General features: G+C 46.6%; 1 protein-coding gene across 2 annotated transcripts in view; it reads left to right on the top strand.

The window, feature by feature from the left end:
- The window catches only part of TTLL11 (tubulin tyrosine ligase like 11), a 281,175-nt gene that overhangs the window by 48,445 nt on the left and 220,171 nt on the right, over positions 1–12,559 (top strand). For both annotated transcript variants that reach the window (XM_075560442.1, XM_075560441.1), the window contains exons 2-3: positions 1,631–1,727; positions 9,964–10,097. In XM_075560442.1, coding sequence (XP_075416557.1) covers positions 1,631–1,727; positions 9,964–10,097 — 231 coding nt within the window. The remainder of the gene's footprint in view (positions 1–1,630; positions 1,728–9,963; positions 10,098–12,559) is intronic.

Here is a 12,559-nt window from a genome sequence, read left to right as displayed (position 1 = left end):
TACTCCTTGATATGAAGCTCTTTCTTGCACGTAGATGGGTGTCAATGAATTGGTTTTTCTCGTCAATCTGGCCTAACAACATTTATCTTCATTTCAACTTTTAACATGCAGATTCTAAACATGAATGAACATGTCTCCATTTTCCCCCCTTTATAAAGGTACATCTGAGTTATGCCTTTTAAGAGATATGTGGTGTACAAGAACTGCTGGTAGCCACAGAGACAGCAGGCTATAATAGACAGCAACCAGACCCAAACCCAGTGCCACAGAGTCCATTCAGATTCATGGTGACCCCACTGACCCTACAGGACAGAGTAGAATGACCCCACAGAGTTCCCAAGGCTGTCAACCTCTGCAGAAGTAGACTGTCACAACCTTTCTCCCAAGAGTCACTGGTAGTTTGGGTTAGGGATTTTTCGGTTGCAAATGTATGAACCTCTATAGCTTAGGCAAAAGAGGGAATCTGTTCTGAGGATTAGGAGCCTTTGGGGGTCATGGGTTAAGCTGGTCTGCTAACTTAAAGGTCGACAGTTTGAACCTACTGACAACTTTTGCATGAGAAAAGACTTGGTGAGCTTCTGCAAAGATTCTCACTGGCATCCAGTCAGTGCCAACTCGTAGCCACCGTTTAGGACAGGGTAGAACTGCCCCCGTGGGCTTCTGAAACTGTCGCTCTTTACACGAGTAGGTAGTCTCCTTTCTCCGGAGAGAGAAAGATAGTTTCCTCTTACTCCCTGGCTGGTGGCTTCAAACTTCTATGGGACAGTTCTACTCTGTCCTGTAGGGCCACTATGAATCGGAACAGACACGACGGCACACACACAACAGTATCCTAAGGATCTGAGGACATCTTGCAAAATCCTAGGACAGGAGGGGCAGCCTGCTCATGAAGGTCTGGGACCAGGGCCTAGAAGCCTCCAGGAACTGAGCTGACCCCACCCACATCTTCACAGCGACATGACCTCTTAGCTCGATTTTTCTCTCTCATCTCTCAGCAGAGCCTTTGCCTCTCTGTGGGCGCAGTCAAGCACCATTCCCAGCTCCAGCCACCTGGCACTTCCAGTTCCAAAGCCAGCACCGTCCTTGGCTTCTCTGAATTCCAAATTCCTGGAAGAGAGAGTCTGGTTTGTCATCTGGTGACAGCCGTGGAGACTTATTCAGACCGTTTTTGTTCTGGATCGGGGCTTAGTTCCTCAACTAAGCAGCTTTCAGAGAAGGGCATGCATGGGCTTGGGATTCAGCCAGACCTGGATTCCAATCCTGACTGCTCCCCTACCTGGGACAAGCTAGTGCATTTCCCTCAGCCTGCGTTTTCTCATCCTGAAAATGGGAGGATTAAAAAGAAAGGCCCCCGTAAAGCTACAAAAGTAGAGCACCTCCTACATCAGACCCTAACTGCCCCTCACCAGTGGTTGGGGCTCTGGACAATTTACTTGCCTCTGTGAATCTATTTCTTCATCTGTAAGGCAGGAAAGGATCTCTTGCCTTCTGTGCTTATTTGGAAGATTAAATCATGTGATGTGTACCAGCATTCCAGGACCTTTTTAAAAAAATCATAGACGCTCAGTATGATAAATGTGCTCCTCCTTCTTTGGTTGTGAATCACATTTCCCCTCCCTCTTTCTTCTAGTTCCCATTTGGCCGGCGCATGCCCTGTGACATCTACTGGCATGGAGTTTCCTTCCACGACAGTGACATATTCTCCGGTCAAGTGAACAAATTTCCAGGTATCTGCTGGTACTATTGACCTTTCCAGCTCTTTCTCTGGCTGAACCTCAGGTCCCACTCTTCTATAAAAGCCCAATGATGCTTTAAGGTCATCCTCAAGGGCTCTTCATTGGGAATTGCTGTCTACCCTCTGCTGTTGGGGAGCTGCCTTGGGCGGGACTTCAACCCAGAGATGATCAGAATTTAAATCATAAAAGGCTGAATGCTCGGAGGGTCCAAATCATAAAGAGACAGGCTCTCCTGGTTGAAGTCCACGGTATCAGGCATCAAAGAACAAAAAAAAATCATATCATTGTGAATGAGGGGGAGTATAGAGTGGGAACCCAAAGTCCATCTCTAGACAACTGGACATCCCCTTACAGAAGGGTGGTGCATAGGAGATGAGCCAGTCAGGGTGCAGTATACAACAATGAAACATACAACTTTCCTCTAGTTCTTATATGCTTCCTCCCCCACTATCATGATCCAAAATCTACCTTACAAATCTGGCTGGACCGGAGGATGTACACTGGTACAGATAGGAACTGGAAACACAGGGAATCCAGGACAGATGAACCCCTCAGGACCAGTGGTGAGAGTGGTGATACAGGGAGGGTGGCAGGAGGGTGGGGTGGAAAGGGGGAACAGATTACAAGGATCTACATATAAACTCCTCCCTGAGGGATGGACGATGGAGAAGTGGGTGAGGGGAGATGTCGGACAGTGTAAGATATGACAAAATAATAATTATAGATTATCGAGGGTCCATGGTGGAAGAGGGAGCAGGGGGGGGGTGGAAATCAGTGTATACCAAGGGCTCAAGTAGAAAGCAAATGTTTTGAGAATAATGAGGGAAACAAATACACAAATGTGAGTGACACAATGGATATATGTGTGGATTGTGATAAGAGTTGTATGAGCCCCCAATAAAATGATTTTAAAAAAGAAGAACCTGATTATTACCTTTAAGTTTACAGGTGTCATATGGTTGTATAATTCAAGCACTTTTTTTCTTGAAATGCAACGATGAAGGCGTTTCACTGGAATGATTTGCAAGAAACAGAAGTTCTCAAAATCTAGGGATTTCAAGAAATGGGGGACAGCTTCCCAGTCCTTGAAGGATCATGTTTGGCCACAGGACTTCCCTACGTACTGCAGACGCCGCTGCCTTTTACCTCAGGCTGTTGATGCGACTCTTAGTGCCGGGAAAATGTCAGGGCCCACACTTACATATCCCCTCACTTCACTCACACGCATCTTTTACTTTTGGACCCTCCACCTGCTTCTTCTGCTAGCATGGCTCTGATTATTTTGGATGGCCAAGGGAAAAGGAGAAGGGCAGTGGGAGCAGGCGGGGGGCATCAGGGTGAGCTGGGTGTGGTTATAGCCAAAAGATCTTCTGCTTCTTCAAACAAAATTACCTTCACAAACTGTAATGTAATATCTATTCGTTTTTAAAAGACCACCCCCCAGAGTCCCATTCTCCATTGATCAACACAGCAGAGTGACTATTTTGTATTTCCTCCCACACCACAGCCATGCGTCCTGGCCATGTTTGCAGTCTGAGAGCAGTTCCCTGAAAAGAGGTTGTCTTTCCTTAGCACCTGTGCCAGTCCGGGTGGACTAGAGAAACCAATTCATAGACACTCACGTGTGTATAAGAAAGAACTTTATATCAAAGAGTATTATATATGAAGAAAACATCTCAGTCCAGTCCAGATCAAGTCCATAAGTCTAATATGAGTCCATATATTCGATACCTGTCTGTAAGTTCCTCTTCAGACTCACACAACACACGCAATGGTGCTGAATGCAGGAAAATCCCAGACCAGTGGGTGGAAAGTCTGTGGATCCAGGGGCGATGGAAGCATCTCAGTGCTGGCATGGGTGTCCACGTGGCTCCTCCAGCTCCAAGGCTCTGGCTGCCATCAGCATAGCTCCATGTGGCTTGTCAGCAGGAATATCTTGCACAGGAAGAGTATATCTAGCCTCCAGTGAGCTATGTATCTCCTTCATGCCTCCAAATGAGGTCAAGCTGCGACCTGATTGACAGACTAGACTCCACTCCTTCACAAGTTGACAGATTATGTAACTGCCATAGTGTCGCTTACTGTAAAGGGGAAATCAGTTTATTCTTTTCCTTTGGCACTCAATCTCATATCCTTAAGGAGACACCTCTCAGAAGCGCCACTGTCCAGGCGTTGTGATACAGTGGCTGGTGAAGGAGACTTGGTGGTGCAGTGGTTCAGCGCTTCAGTGTGAACCATCTAGGTTGGTGATGTGAACTCATCGCAATCATTTGGGAGAGAAGACCCTGCAGAGAAGACTCTACTCTTGCAAAGGCTGTCAGCTTAGCGTATCCTGTGGGGCAGTTCTACTCTTACTGTGGGGTTGCTTTAAGAGGGCACACAACAGCACCAGTGGTGTCACACCCACCAGGGGATTTCCAACTCACAAGGTCACTTCATTGGTTGCGCTTGGTTCAGACCCACTTAGCAGGCCACAGGGCAAGAAGCACAGCTTGCCAGTCGGTCAGTGTCAGACACTTCTCAGTGAGAGTGTTTCCAATAGCTCCAGGGGCTAAGTGAAAGCTCAGAAGCCAGAAGACAGGATCTACCTCCTTGGTGAATGTGGGTCGGCCTTGGCTCGGAAGCTCAGCAGCCATATCTGTGTAACCATCTCATAGCATGGCTGCCAGAGTCGCGCCAACTTAACAAAAACCATCACACTCAAGCCTAGCGCTATGGCATGCTACCAGGAATTTAGGCTGTTTCCCAGCCGGGGGTCATTTTAATCATATGCTTTGTTGTCTAATAACACAGCTGACATTTTGCCTTTATAGATTCCCCAGGGAACGGAGTACGAAGTTGGACCCAAGGTCAAATTTGTCCTTAGAGAAGGAGAGAGACTTTGTTACGCAACGAGAACAATGAAGCCAGAGTTCTTGCACAGCAGTCTGAAGGGATAGCTCTGCTTCCTCTGTCTCCCTGCTCAGAAACTGGTGCTTTCTTGACGCCACTAAAAGAACGGCTGGGGATATTGGGAAAACACACTTCTGAAAGGACCAAGCCTATGAAGGAAGACAGACTTCCTTAACTATGAATCAACAGAGGAGGCTTCATTTACTTTCTCCCCATTTGCCCCAAGTAGAGGGGGGGGGGAGTTATGGCTCTCCATTTGGAACACAAATTAGAAATACAGAAAAATTATCCCCAAGGGAATCGCTTCATTAAAGGTGTATACGAATATTCATTCCAAAGAACCAAGCTTGCCCCATCCCATATTCCACATGCCAGTGATTGGAACATATAATTTTCCACTTTACTAGCAGCAATTAATTAGCTCTAATGACAAAGCAAGCTCTCTCGAAGCTCAAGGTTAAGGAACAGCACTGCCATGCCCACTGCCCGGTGAAAGACAGCCATTCTCAGCAATGGATAATTAAAGACCAGGCTCGCCTTGGGGTCCAATTCATGCCAAAGTAGATCTTCTGTCTCGGATACATTCCGTTATTCAAAAAATGCATTCCATATGCACTGCACACTGCTCAGAGCGCGAGTGGATATGCCAGAAACCACAAACACGATACGCTGCTTAAGCTGAGACCTTCTGGGCACATGTCAAACACAGATGGGAGTGATCTATTTGGTTGGGTCAGTGCGTCAGGTTGGAGCCATTTCCCAATAGACAACCTTCTTGTTCAAGAGAGGTTACTGCAGCTTAACTGATGAGATCATTTGGTCTAAAAGAGTCATCTGGTTTAGACTGTCTTTCTTGGAGAAAAAGGAGCCTTGGTGCTGCGTTGCTTCAGCAATCATTAGCTGATCAGAAGGTTGTCCCTTTGAAACCCATCAGCCGCTCCGCAGGGGAAAGATGTGGCAGCCTGGGTTAGTCTGGGTTAGTCTACTTACATTAGAGAAACAAATCCATGGAAACACATATGTGTATAAGAAAAAGATTGATATACAAGAGGAATTGAACATTGAGAAAACATCCCAACTCAGTCCCTTCCACGGCCGTAAGTCTGATATTAGCCCATATGTCTGATACCAGTCTATAAAGTCCTCTTCAGACTCACCAAACACATGCAATGAAGCCAAATGCAGGACGATCACAAGCCAGTGGGTAGAAAGTCTTTGGATCCAGTGGCATTGTAAGCATCTCAGCGCTGGCAGGGGTCTCTCTGTGGGTTCTCTAGCTTCCAAGGTCTGGTTGCGTCCATGCGGCTTGTCTTCTGCAATGTCCCCCAGGAAGTAGCAGGGAGAGAGAGAGAGAGAGAGAGAGAGAGAGAGAGAGAGAGAGAGAGAGAGAGAGAGAGAGAGAGGTGTTTACCTCCTCCAAGAAGGAAGTAGAGAGAGAGAGAGAGAGAGAGGTGTTTACCTCCTCCAAGAAGGAAGTAATAGATTTCCTAGAATTCTCAGGGAGAAGGCCATGCCCACAGAAGTCTCGTTGGCTATCTGCAGATTGACAGCCTAGACTCCACCCCTACACTTTTAATTCTTAAATTAACACCAGATTAGGTGACGGCCACACGACCCATTTCAAAGCAAGCATAGCTTTGGAAACCCTACGGAGCAGTGTTCTACACTGCCTTATGGGGTTGGTACGAATCGACATGGCCTTCATGGCAATGAGTTGTTTTAAGAAAATCCAGTACAGGTAGTCCCTGATTTACGATGAACTGGACTTGCGACCTTCGTTATCGTTGGCAATGTGTACCACAGTCCATACATCGTTACAGCCTGTCATCTGCTGTTGTCATCCTTCTCCAATGTTGACGCACCAATGTTGATGCACAGATGTTTGATTTCACGGTTTACTGTTTTAATCTCTGCCAGCTTTAAAAAGGTTCTGAGCATTAAAGGCAATAATAATGAAACCTTAAGAAGAAAAGAAAAACATACTCAAGTTATGTCACAACCGACGTAAGGCAGAGTTGTTGGGAAGAAGCCCTGGCGTAGGTCAGCGATGACCTGTGCTATCAGTTTTCAGCTTGCAAACAATAGTTTGGGGCCGAGTTTCAGGTTCTGAGCGATCTAGCAGCATAGGACGGGTGCCGCGTGAGAACCCACCAGAAGGAAAGGGCTTTCTGTCAGAGAAGGACAGGGCTGCAGTGCGGCTTATGGAGAGCAACCAACCGCCAAGCCCTGCTCCGGTACAAAGACAAGGAGGAAAGCATCGAGGGGAGAAGCCCCGTAGGGAGCACAGTATGAAACGTGTGGCCGCTCGGGGGCTGTAGGAGTGAGGAGTAGAGCACGCCGGCACCCCCACTTTGCTTAGGGCGCAGTCAAGGTGAGAGATCCTGGAGCCGAGGACTCACTTGTGATCTGAGCAGCAGCGATGGATGGGCCTCACGCTGATGAGAAAGAAAGGAACAGCGCAGGCGCAGAAGTGAAGACCGCGGGGACCATATGGCGCAATCAGCAAGGCGTAAGTGACCCGTTATGACTAGAAGGGGTCAAGTCTGATAGGGACAGCCGAGAGAGATAAAAAGGACAGGAAGGCGAAGCGCAGGATTGTTAAAGCCTGAAGGTCACTGGGAGCCAGTGAGATATTTTTAAGCTGGAGAATGACAGGGGTCAACTTGCCTTTTAGAAAGATCAGTCAGATGGGTGCATTGAGTGGACACACTGGAGAGGAAATAGAGATCAGCAACCAGATCACACTCCCACCAAAAAAAAAAAGAGGATGTTAAGCAATGGCCATGGAATCTAATGGGAAGAGAGTTTGGAAGCATGTATTTCTTGTTTGGTGGTCATAATGTGTTTTTGCAACAAATTATAAATTATTTTTATAAATGATATTTGGGTTGTTAAAATTGGGCTAAGTAGGGCTGTGTGGACAAGGCTGAGAATCAAACAGTTCCATTCCTGCTGACCTCTAGTGGGTCATGCCCCCCGGGCCAAGGAGGCAAGTCTTTGGAGTCAGTGCCTCTTTGGGTGGAAGGATAGCTTAGATATGGCAGAGGAGCAGAGGTTTGGGTGGCAAGGGGATTAAAGGGGGTCCACGCCGGTGCCTCCTGGAGACAGATCTTCCAGAAGGGTTCTAGCCCTTCAAGCGTCGCACAGTCTGTGAGCAGCCTGTGAGCAGGAAGTAGATGTGGGAAAAGGAGCCCTGGGCTTATTGACTAGAGGGAACTGCTTGGAAACACAGGCTATTCGCTGTTGAGGGAGTGGGCTGTGCACATTTCAGGTCTGAAATGCAGCCACTCAAACGCTGCCCTGTGGTGGCCACAAAGCTTTGCAGCGCATTCAAAACTGCCTGCCTGGACTCCCACCCCACCTCAAACGAACACCAGACTCACCGCCCTTAAGTCGATGCCAGTTCATAGTAGCCCTGTAGCACAGGGCAGAACTGTCCCTCTGTGTTCCCAAGGCTGTTACTCTAAAGGAGTAGAATGCCCCGTCTTTCTCCTGCAGAGCAGCTGATGGATTTGCCCTACTGACCTTGCCGTTAGCAGCTCAACTTGAAACCACTAGGTCGCCAAGACTCCTCCCCTGCCACTCACTGCCATCAAGTCCATGCTGACTCATAGCAACCCCCGCGGTTTTATGAGACTGTAACTGTTTACTGGAGTAGAAAGCCCAGTCTTTCTCCCATGGAGCTGCTGCTGGTGGTTTCGAACTGCCAACCCTGCAGATCGCAGCCCAATATGTAAACCACTACACCACCAGGGGGCATATGCCCCCACCACAGCACCATCTAAATGTAGAAAACATGGTGATACTATTTGGTCAGCAGATCTCACCTACTCAGCGGAAGGTGCTGTATTATGGTTCATTAGGAAGGTTTTGCACTTAATATTAACTATAACTAGCATGTTTCCAAGTCCCAGTCAAAATAGTCAAAAGTCAAAGGATTTTTCAATGTTGATTAAAAAAATATATACCTTGTGTTCAGCTCCAGCATTTATAACTTTGTGATGGGGGGATAAGAGGAAATAGGTCTAATTTTCTGGGCTTATGCTTATTTCAAGGCAAGCTCAAAACAATATCCTTACTGAATTATCTTTGATATTACTACATCCACGCGGGAGCAGTTAATTGGTGCTCTTTAAGCTGCTTTACTTCTTACAGAACCCTCCCCATGCCTCCACAAGACCTAAACACCAGGGCATTGGCATCTTGGCTTGTGAACTGTAGACCTAATGCTCTGACTAATTTGCTGAGGGAGGAAAAGAGTTTTCAAAGTGTTCATCCTCAGATGTGCACCCACTGTTTCCAGAACACAGACAGTTTGAGAGACCTAATTCTTTCTGACTGTCCATTTGAAAGGTGTGATACTTTGCACATGCCAAACCGGTCTGGGACTTCGTGCTTTTTAAATTAAAAACAGGTTTGCTAAGCAAGTTTCCTGTGTTAGTAAGGGAGCTCTTTAGGCTTCCTCAAGATGAAAGTGATGGGCATCTTCATTTTCAGTCCGGCAATTCATTCTTAAAGATCAGCATGTTACACATTTCAAAATCCTCTACTTGCTTAAAACCTGCTAAGATACATTCTACTTCTATTCCTGTCAGAGTTACTAAAGTTGTTACAAAACAAAACAAACCCACCACGCTCATAAAATGGATTAAAAGTGAGAAATTTCAGTGCTTTTTGAGGTAAATGAATGAAATCTGATCAATGTCAGTATCAATAGTTATAACTAATGAACTTCAATTTGCATCCCCCCTTCATCTGTAAATTATGTCCCGGTACTCTTTCTACTGCCTGCCCTCATGTCAGAGGGACGGAGTTGGTGTGGGAAGTATGTATTTTTCTCCCTTGTCCCTTCCATACTCATGAAAGATGAAAACAAACCAAGGTAATTAGGCTTCTCATAATGTAACCAGAGTCCAGCAGACAATATTCTCCAGGTGGAGGCCCGGAAGTGTGCATGGTGGCCGATAACCAGAGGGTGTTAAGTGCAAGCTAGAAACGCTTCTTTATTCACTGTCTAAGGAGCTGACAAAGAGTGGAACAATAAACTTGGTGAAAATCCCCTGAAGCTTCACATTTTATAAGGGCGGAGGGAAAAAAAATCCGCCTATGACCTCTAGTTTTTCATGAATTCCATAGTCCTTTCCGAACCATAAGTCTTGTGTGTGTGTGTGTGTGTGTGTGTGTGTGTGTGTGTGTGTGTGGTAACATAGACCTTTTTTGATTCCTGTCTGAAAGAGAGCGACTCTGTCGGGTGAGTGCTTTGACCAGCCCCCATCATGGCGGTTTCCTGGCCGGGGCCCACTGCTGTAGACCTCACAGCGTCTCCTCTCCGCAGGCATGACGGAGACGGTGCGTAAGATCACTCTGAGCCGAGCCGTGCGCATCATGCAAGAGCTCTTCCCGGAGGAGTACAACTTCTACCCTCGCTCGTGGATTCTGCCGGACGAGTTCCAGCGCTTCGTTGCTCAGGTAGACTCGAGGCTCCATCCTGGGGCCCCTGAATTCTGTGTGTCTCTGGCAGGGATGGTGGGAATTGGGAGGAGGGATCCCCAAGAGGCCGAGCCTAGCGAAGGGAGCATCTTACCCAGTGGTCCAGTAGGCAGCGATGCAGACACGCTGCAGAGCTGAATGCCAAGCAGGACGGGCAGGTAAACGGTCTCCGCTCCATGCGACAGTGTCAAGGCTGACCTCGGCCCCCCAGGCCAGTATGGTGGCTGTAAGGACTGGGGAGCTGGGAAGGGGGAGACGGAGCCGGGAGCGGGCGGGGAGGCAGGCACGTGGACCGGGCTGAGTGGGCGAATCTTAGAGATGCTTTTGCCACAGTTTCTCACGGTCTGGCGAACCGAGGAGGGAAATCTTTTAACTTCATCCCCGAGTCAATTCTCAAATAGTCATTCCACTCTGAGGCAATCGGCTTCCACATGAAGTCGCCTGGAGCCTTCACCACTGATTGTGAAATAGGACCAGTAGGGGAGGTGACCTCAGAATGACTTTACCAGTTCCCATCTCTGCAGCCTTTTCCAAAGGCATCATTTAGGGCTGCTTCAAACCCCTTGCCAACAGGTTTCCAAGGTCCACACCATGCATACCTCACCTCCCAGGGTAACTCGGCAGCAAATGTCTGTCTAATTGTGGTAAGGCTAATACCACGTACTGGCCCAGCTCTATTCACAACGTTGGGCTAGCTGCTTAACATCTTTCTAATCCTCACAGTGGATCTTGAGACGTTGCTTTCGTTATCTCCATTTTACGGATGAGGAAACGGAAGCTTTCAGAAATTAAGTGGCTTGCTCAAGAAGTGGGCTTGAAACTCAGCTTTTTAATAAAGTGTCTGTTTGTGCTCTGAATAGCCTACCTTGCTGCTTCCATGGTGCTTTGTCTTAATGGCAAACGACACAACTTATATTTTGAAATAGGATAATTAAACACAAAAATGGCTGTGAAGCCCGTTTTAAAAATACACTTTTGATGGGGTGGTGATGATGTGGGCCTGTACACATTTCCTAACACGTATCCTCAAACTATTAACTCAAAATTGGTGCAATTGGGTAATTTTAGTAGGTGCGAATTTTACTTGAGTAAAGCAACTTTTAAAATATAAAAGAAACCACTTGGTTTCCTCAGACTTTAACCCACAACTTCCCACTATACAGAATACCTTTACTTTCTTTCTTTTTAATCATTTTATTGGGGGCTTTTACAGCTCTTATCACAATCCACACATATATCCATTGTGTCAAGCACATTTGTACATTTGTTGCCATCATCATTTTAAAATCATTTTCTTTCTACTTGAGCCCTTGGTATCAGCTCCACATTTTCCCCCGCCCTACTCCTTCTCTCATGAACCCTCGATAATTTATACGTTGTTATTATTTTTTCATGTCTTACACTGACCGATGTCGCCCTTCACCCACATTCTGTTGTCTGTTCCCCTGGGAGGGGGTTATATGTAGATCATTGTGATTGGTTCCCCCTATCTCCTCCCACCTTCCACTTCCCATCCTGGTATCCCTACTCCCAATATCGGTCCTGAGGGGTTTATCTGTTCTGGACTTCTTATCTGTACCAGTATACCTGCTCTGGTCTAGCCGGATTTGTAAAGTAGAATTGGGGTCATGATAGTGGAGGGGGAGGAAGCATTAAAGAACTAGAGGAAAGTTGTGTGTTTCGTTGGTGCTATACTGCACCCTGACTGGCTCGTTTCTTCCTTGTGATCCTTTTGTAAAGGGTCCAATGGCCTATTGATGGTTTTGGGTCTCCACTCTGCACTTCCCCTCATCCACATTGATATGATTTCTTGTTCTGGGTCTTTGATACCTGACCCCTTCGACACCTCCTTATCACACAGGCTAGTGTGCTTCGTCCATGTGAACTTTGTTGCTTCTCAGCTAGATGGCTGCTTGTTTATCTTAAAGCCTTTAAGACCCCAGACACTATATCTTTTGATTGCCAGGCACCATCAGTTTTCTTTGCCACATTTGCTTACACGCCCATTTTATCTTCAGTGATCTGTTGGGAAGTTGAGCATCATGGAATGCCAGGTTATTAGAACAAAGTGTTCTTGCGTTGAGGGAGTATACTTGAGTAGAGGCCCGATGTCTGTCTGCTACCTTAATACTTAACATATAAATATATGTACATAAATCTATTTCCTTATCATTATATATAAATATATTCACATATGTACATACCTGTATTTAGACCTCTATAAATGCCAATTTGATTCCCAGTTCTTTCCTCTATTTCCTTTTACTTTCCTTTTGTTCCACTATCATATTCAGCATTCATTAGGGTTTCAGTAATTCCTCTTGGTTACATTGCTCTTGATCAAGCCCTACTGGGCATCCTATGCCCTCCTCGCCATTGATTTTAGATCACTTGTTTTTCCCTTGTCCCTGGGTTTGTTAACACCCACTTCCTTTCCCCGC

The sequence above is a fragment of the Tenrec ecaudatus genome, chromosome 10 (assembly GCF_050624435.1).
Source record: "Tenrec ecaudatus isolate mTenEca1 chromosome 10, mTenEca1.hap1, whole genome shotgun sequence".
Classification (NCBI taxonomy): Eukaryota; Metazoa; Chordata; class Mammalia; order Afrosoricida; family Tenrecidae; genus Tenrec; species Tenrec ecaudatus.
Note: the sequence above shows the minus strand (reverse complement) of the source record. Positions and strands in the feature narration are given on the sequence as shown.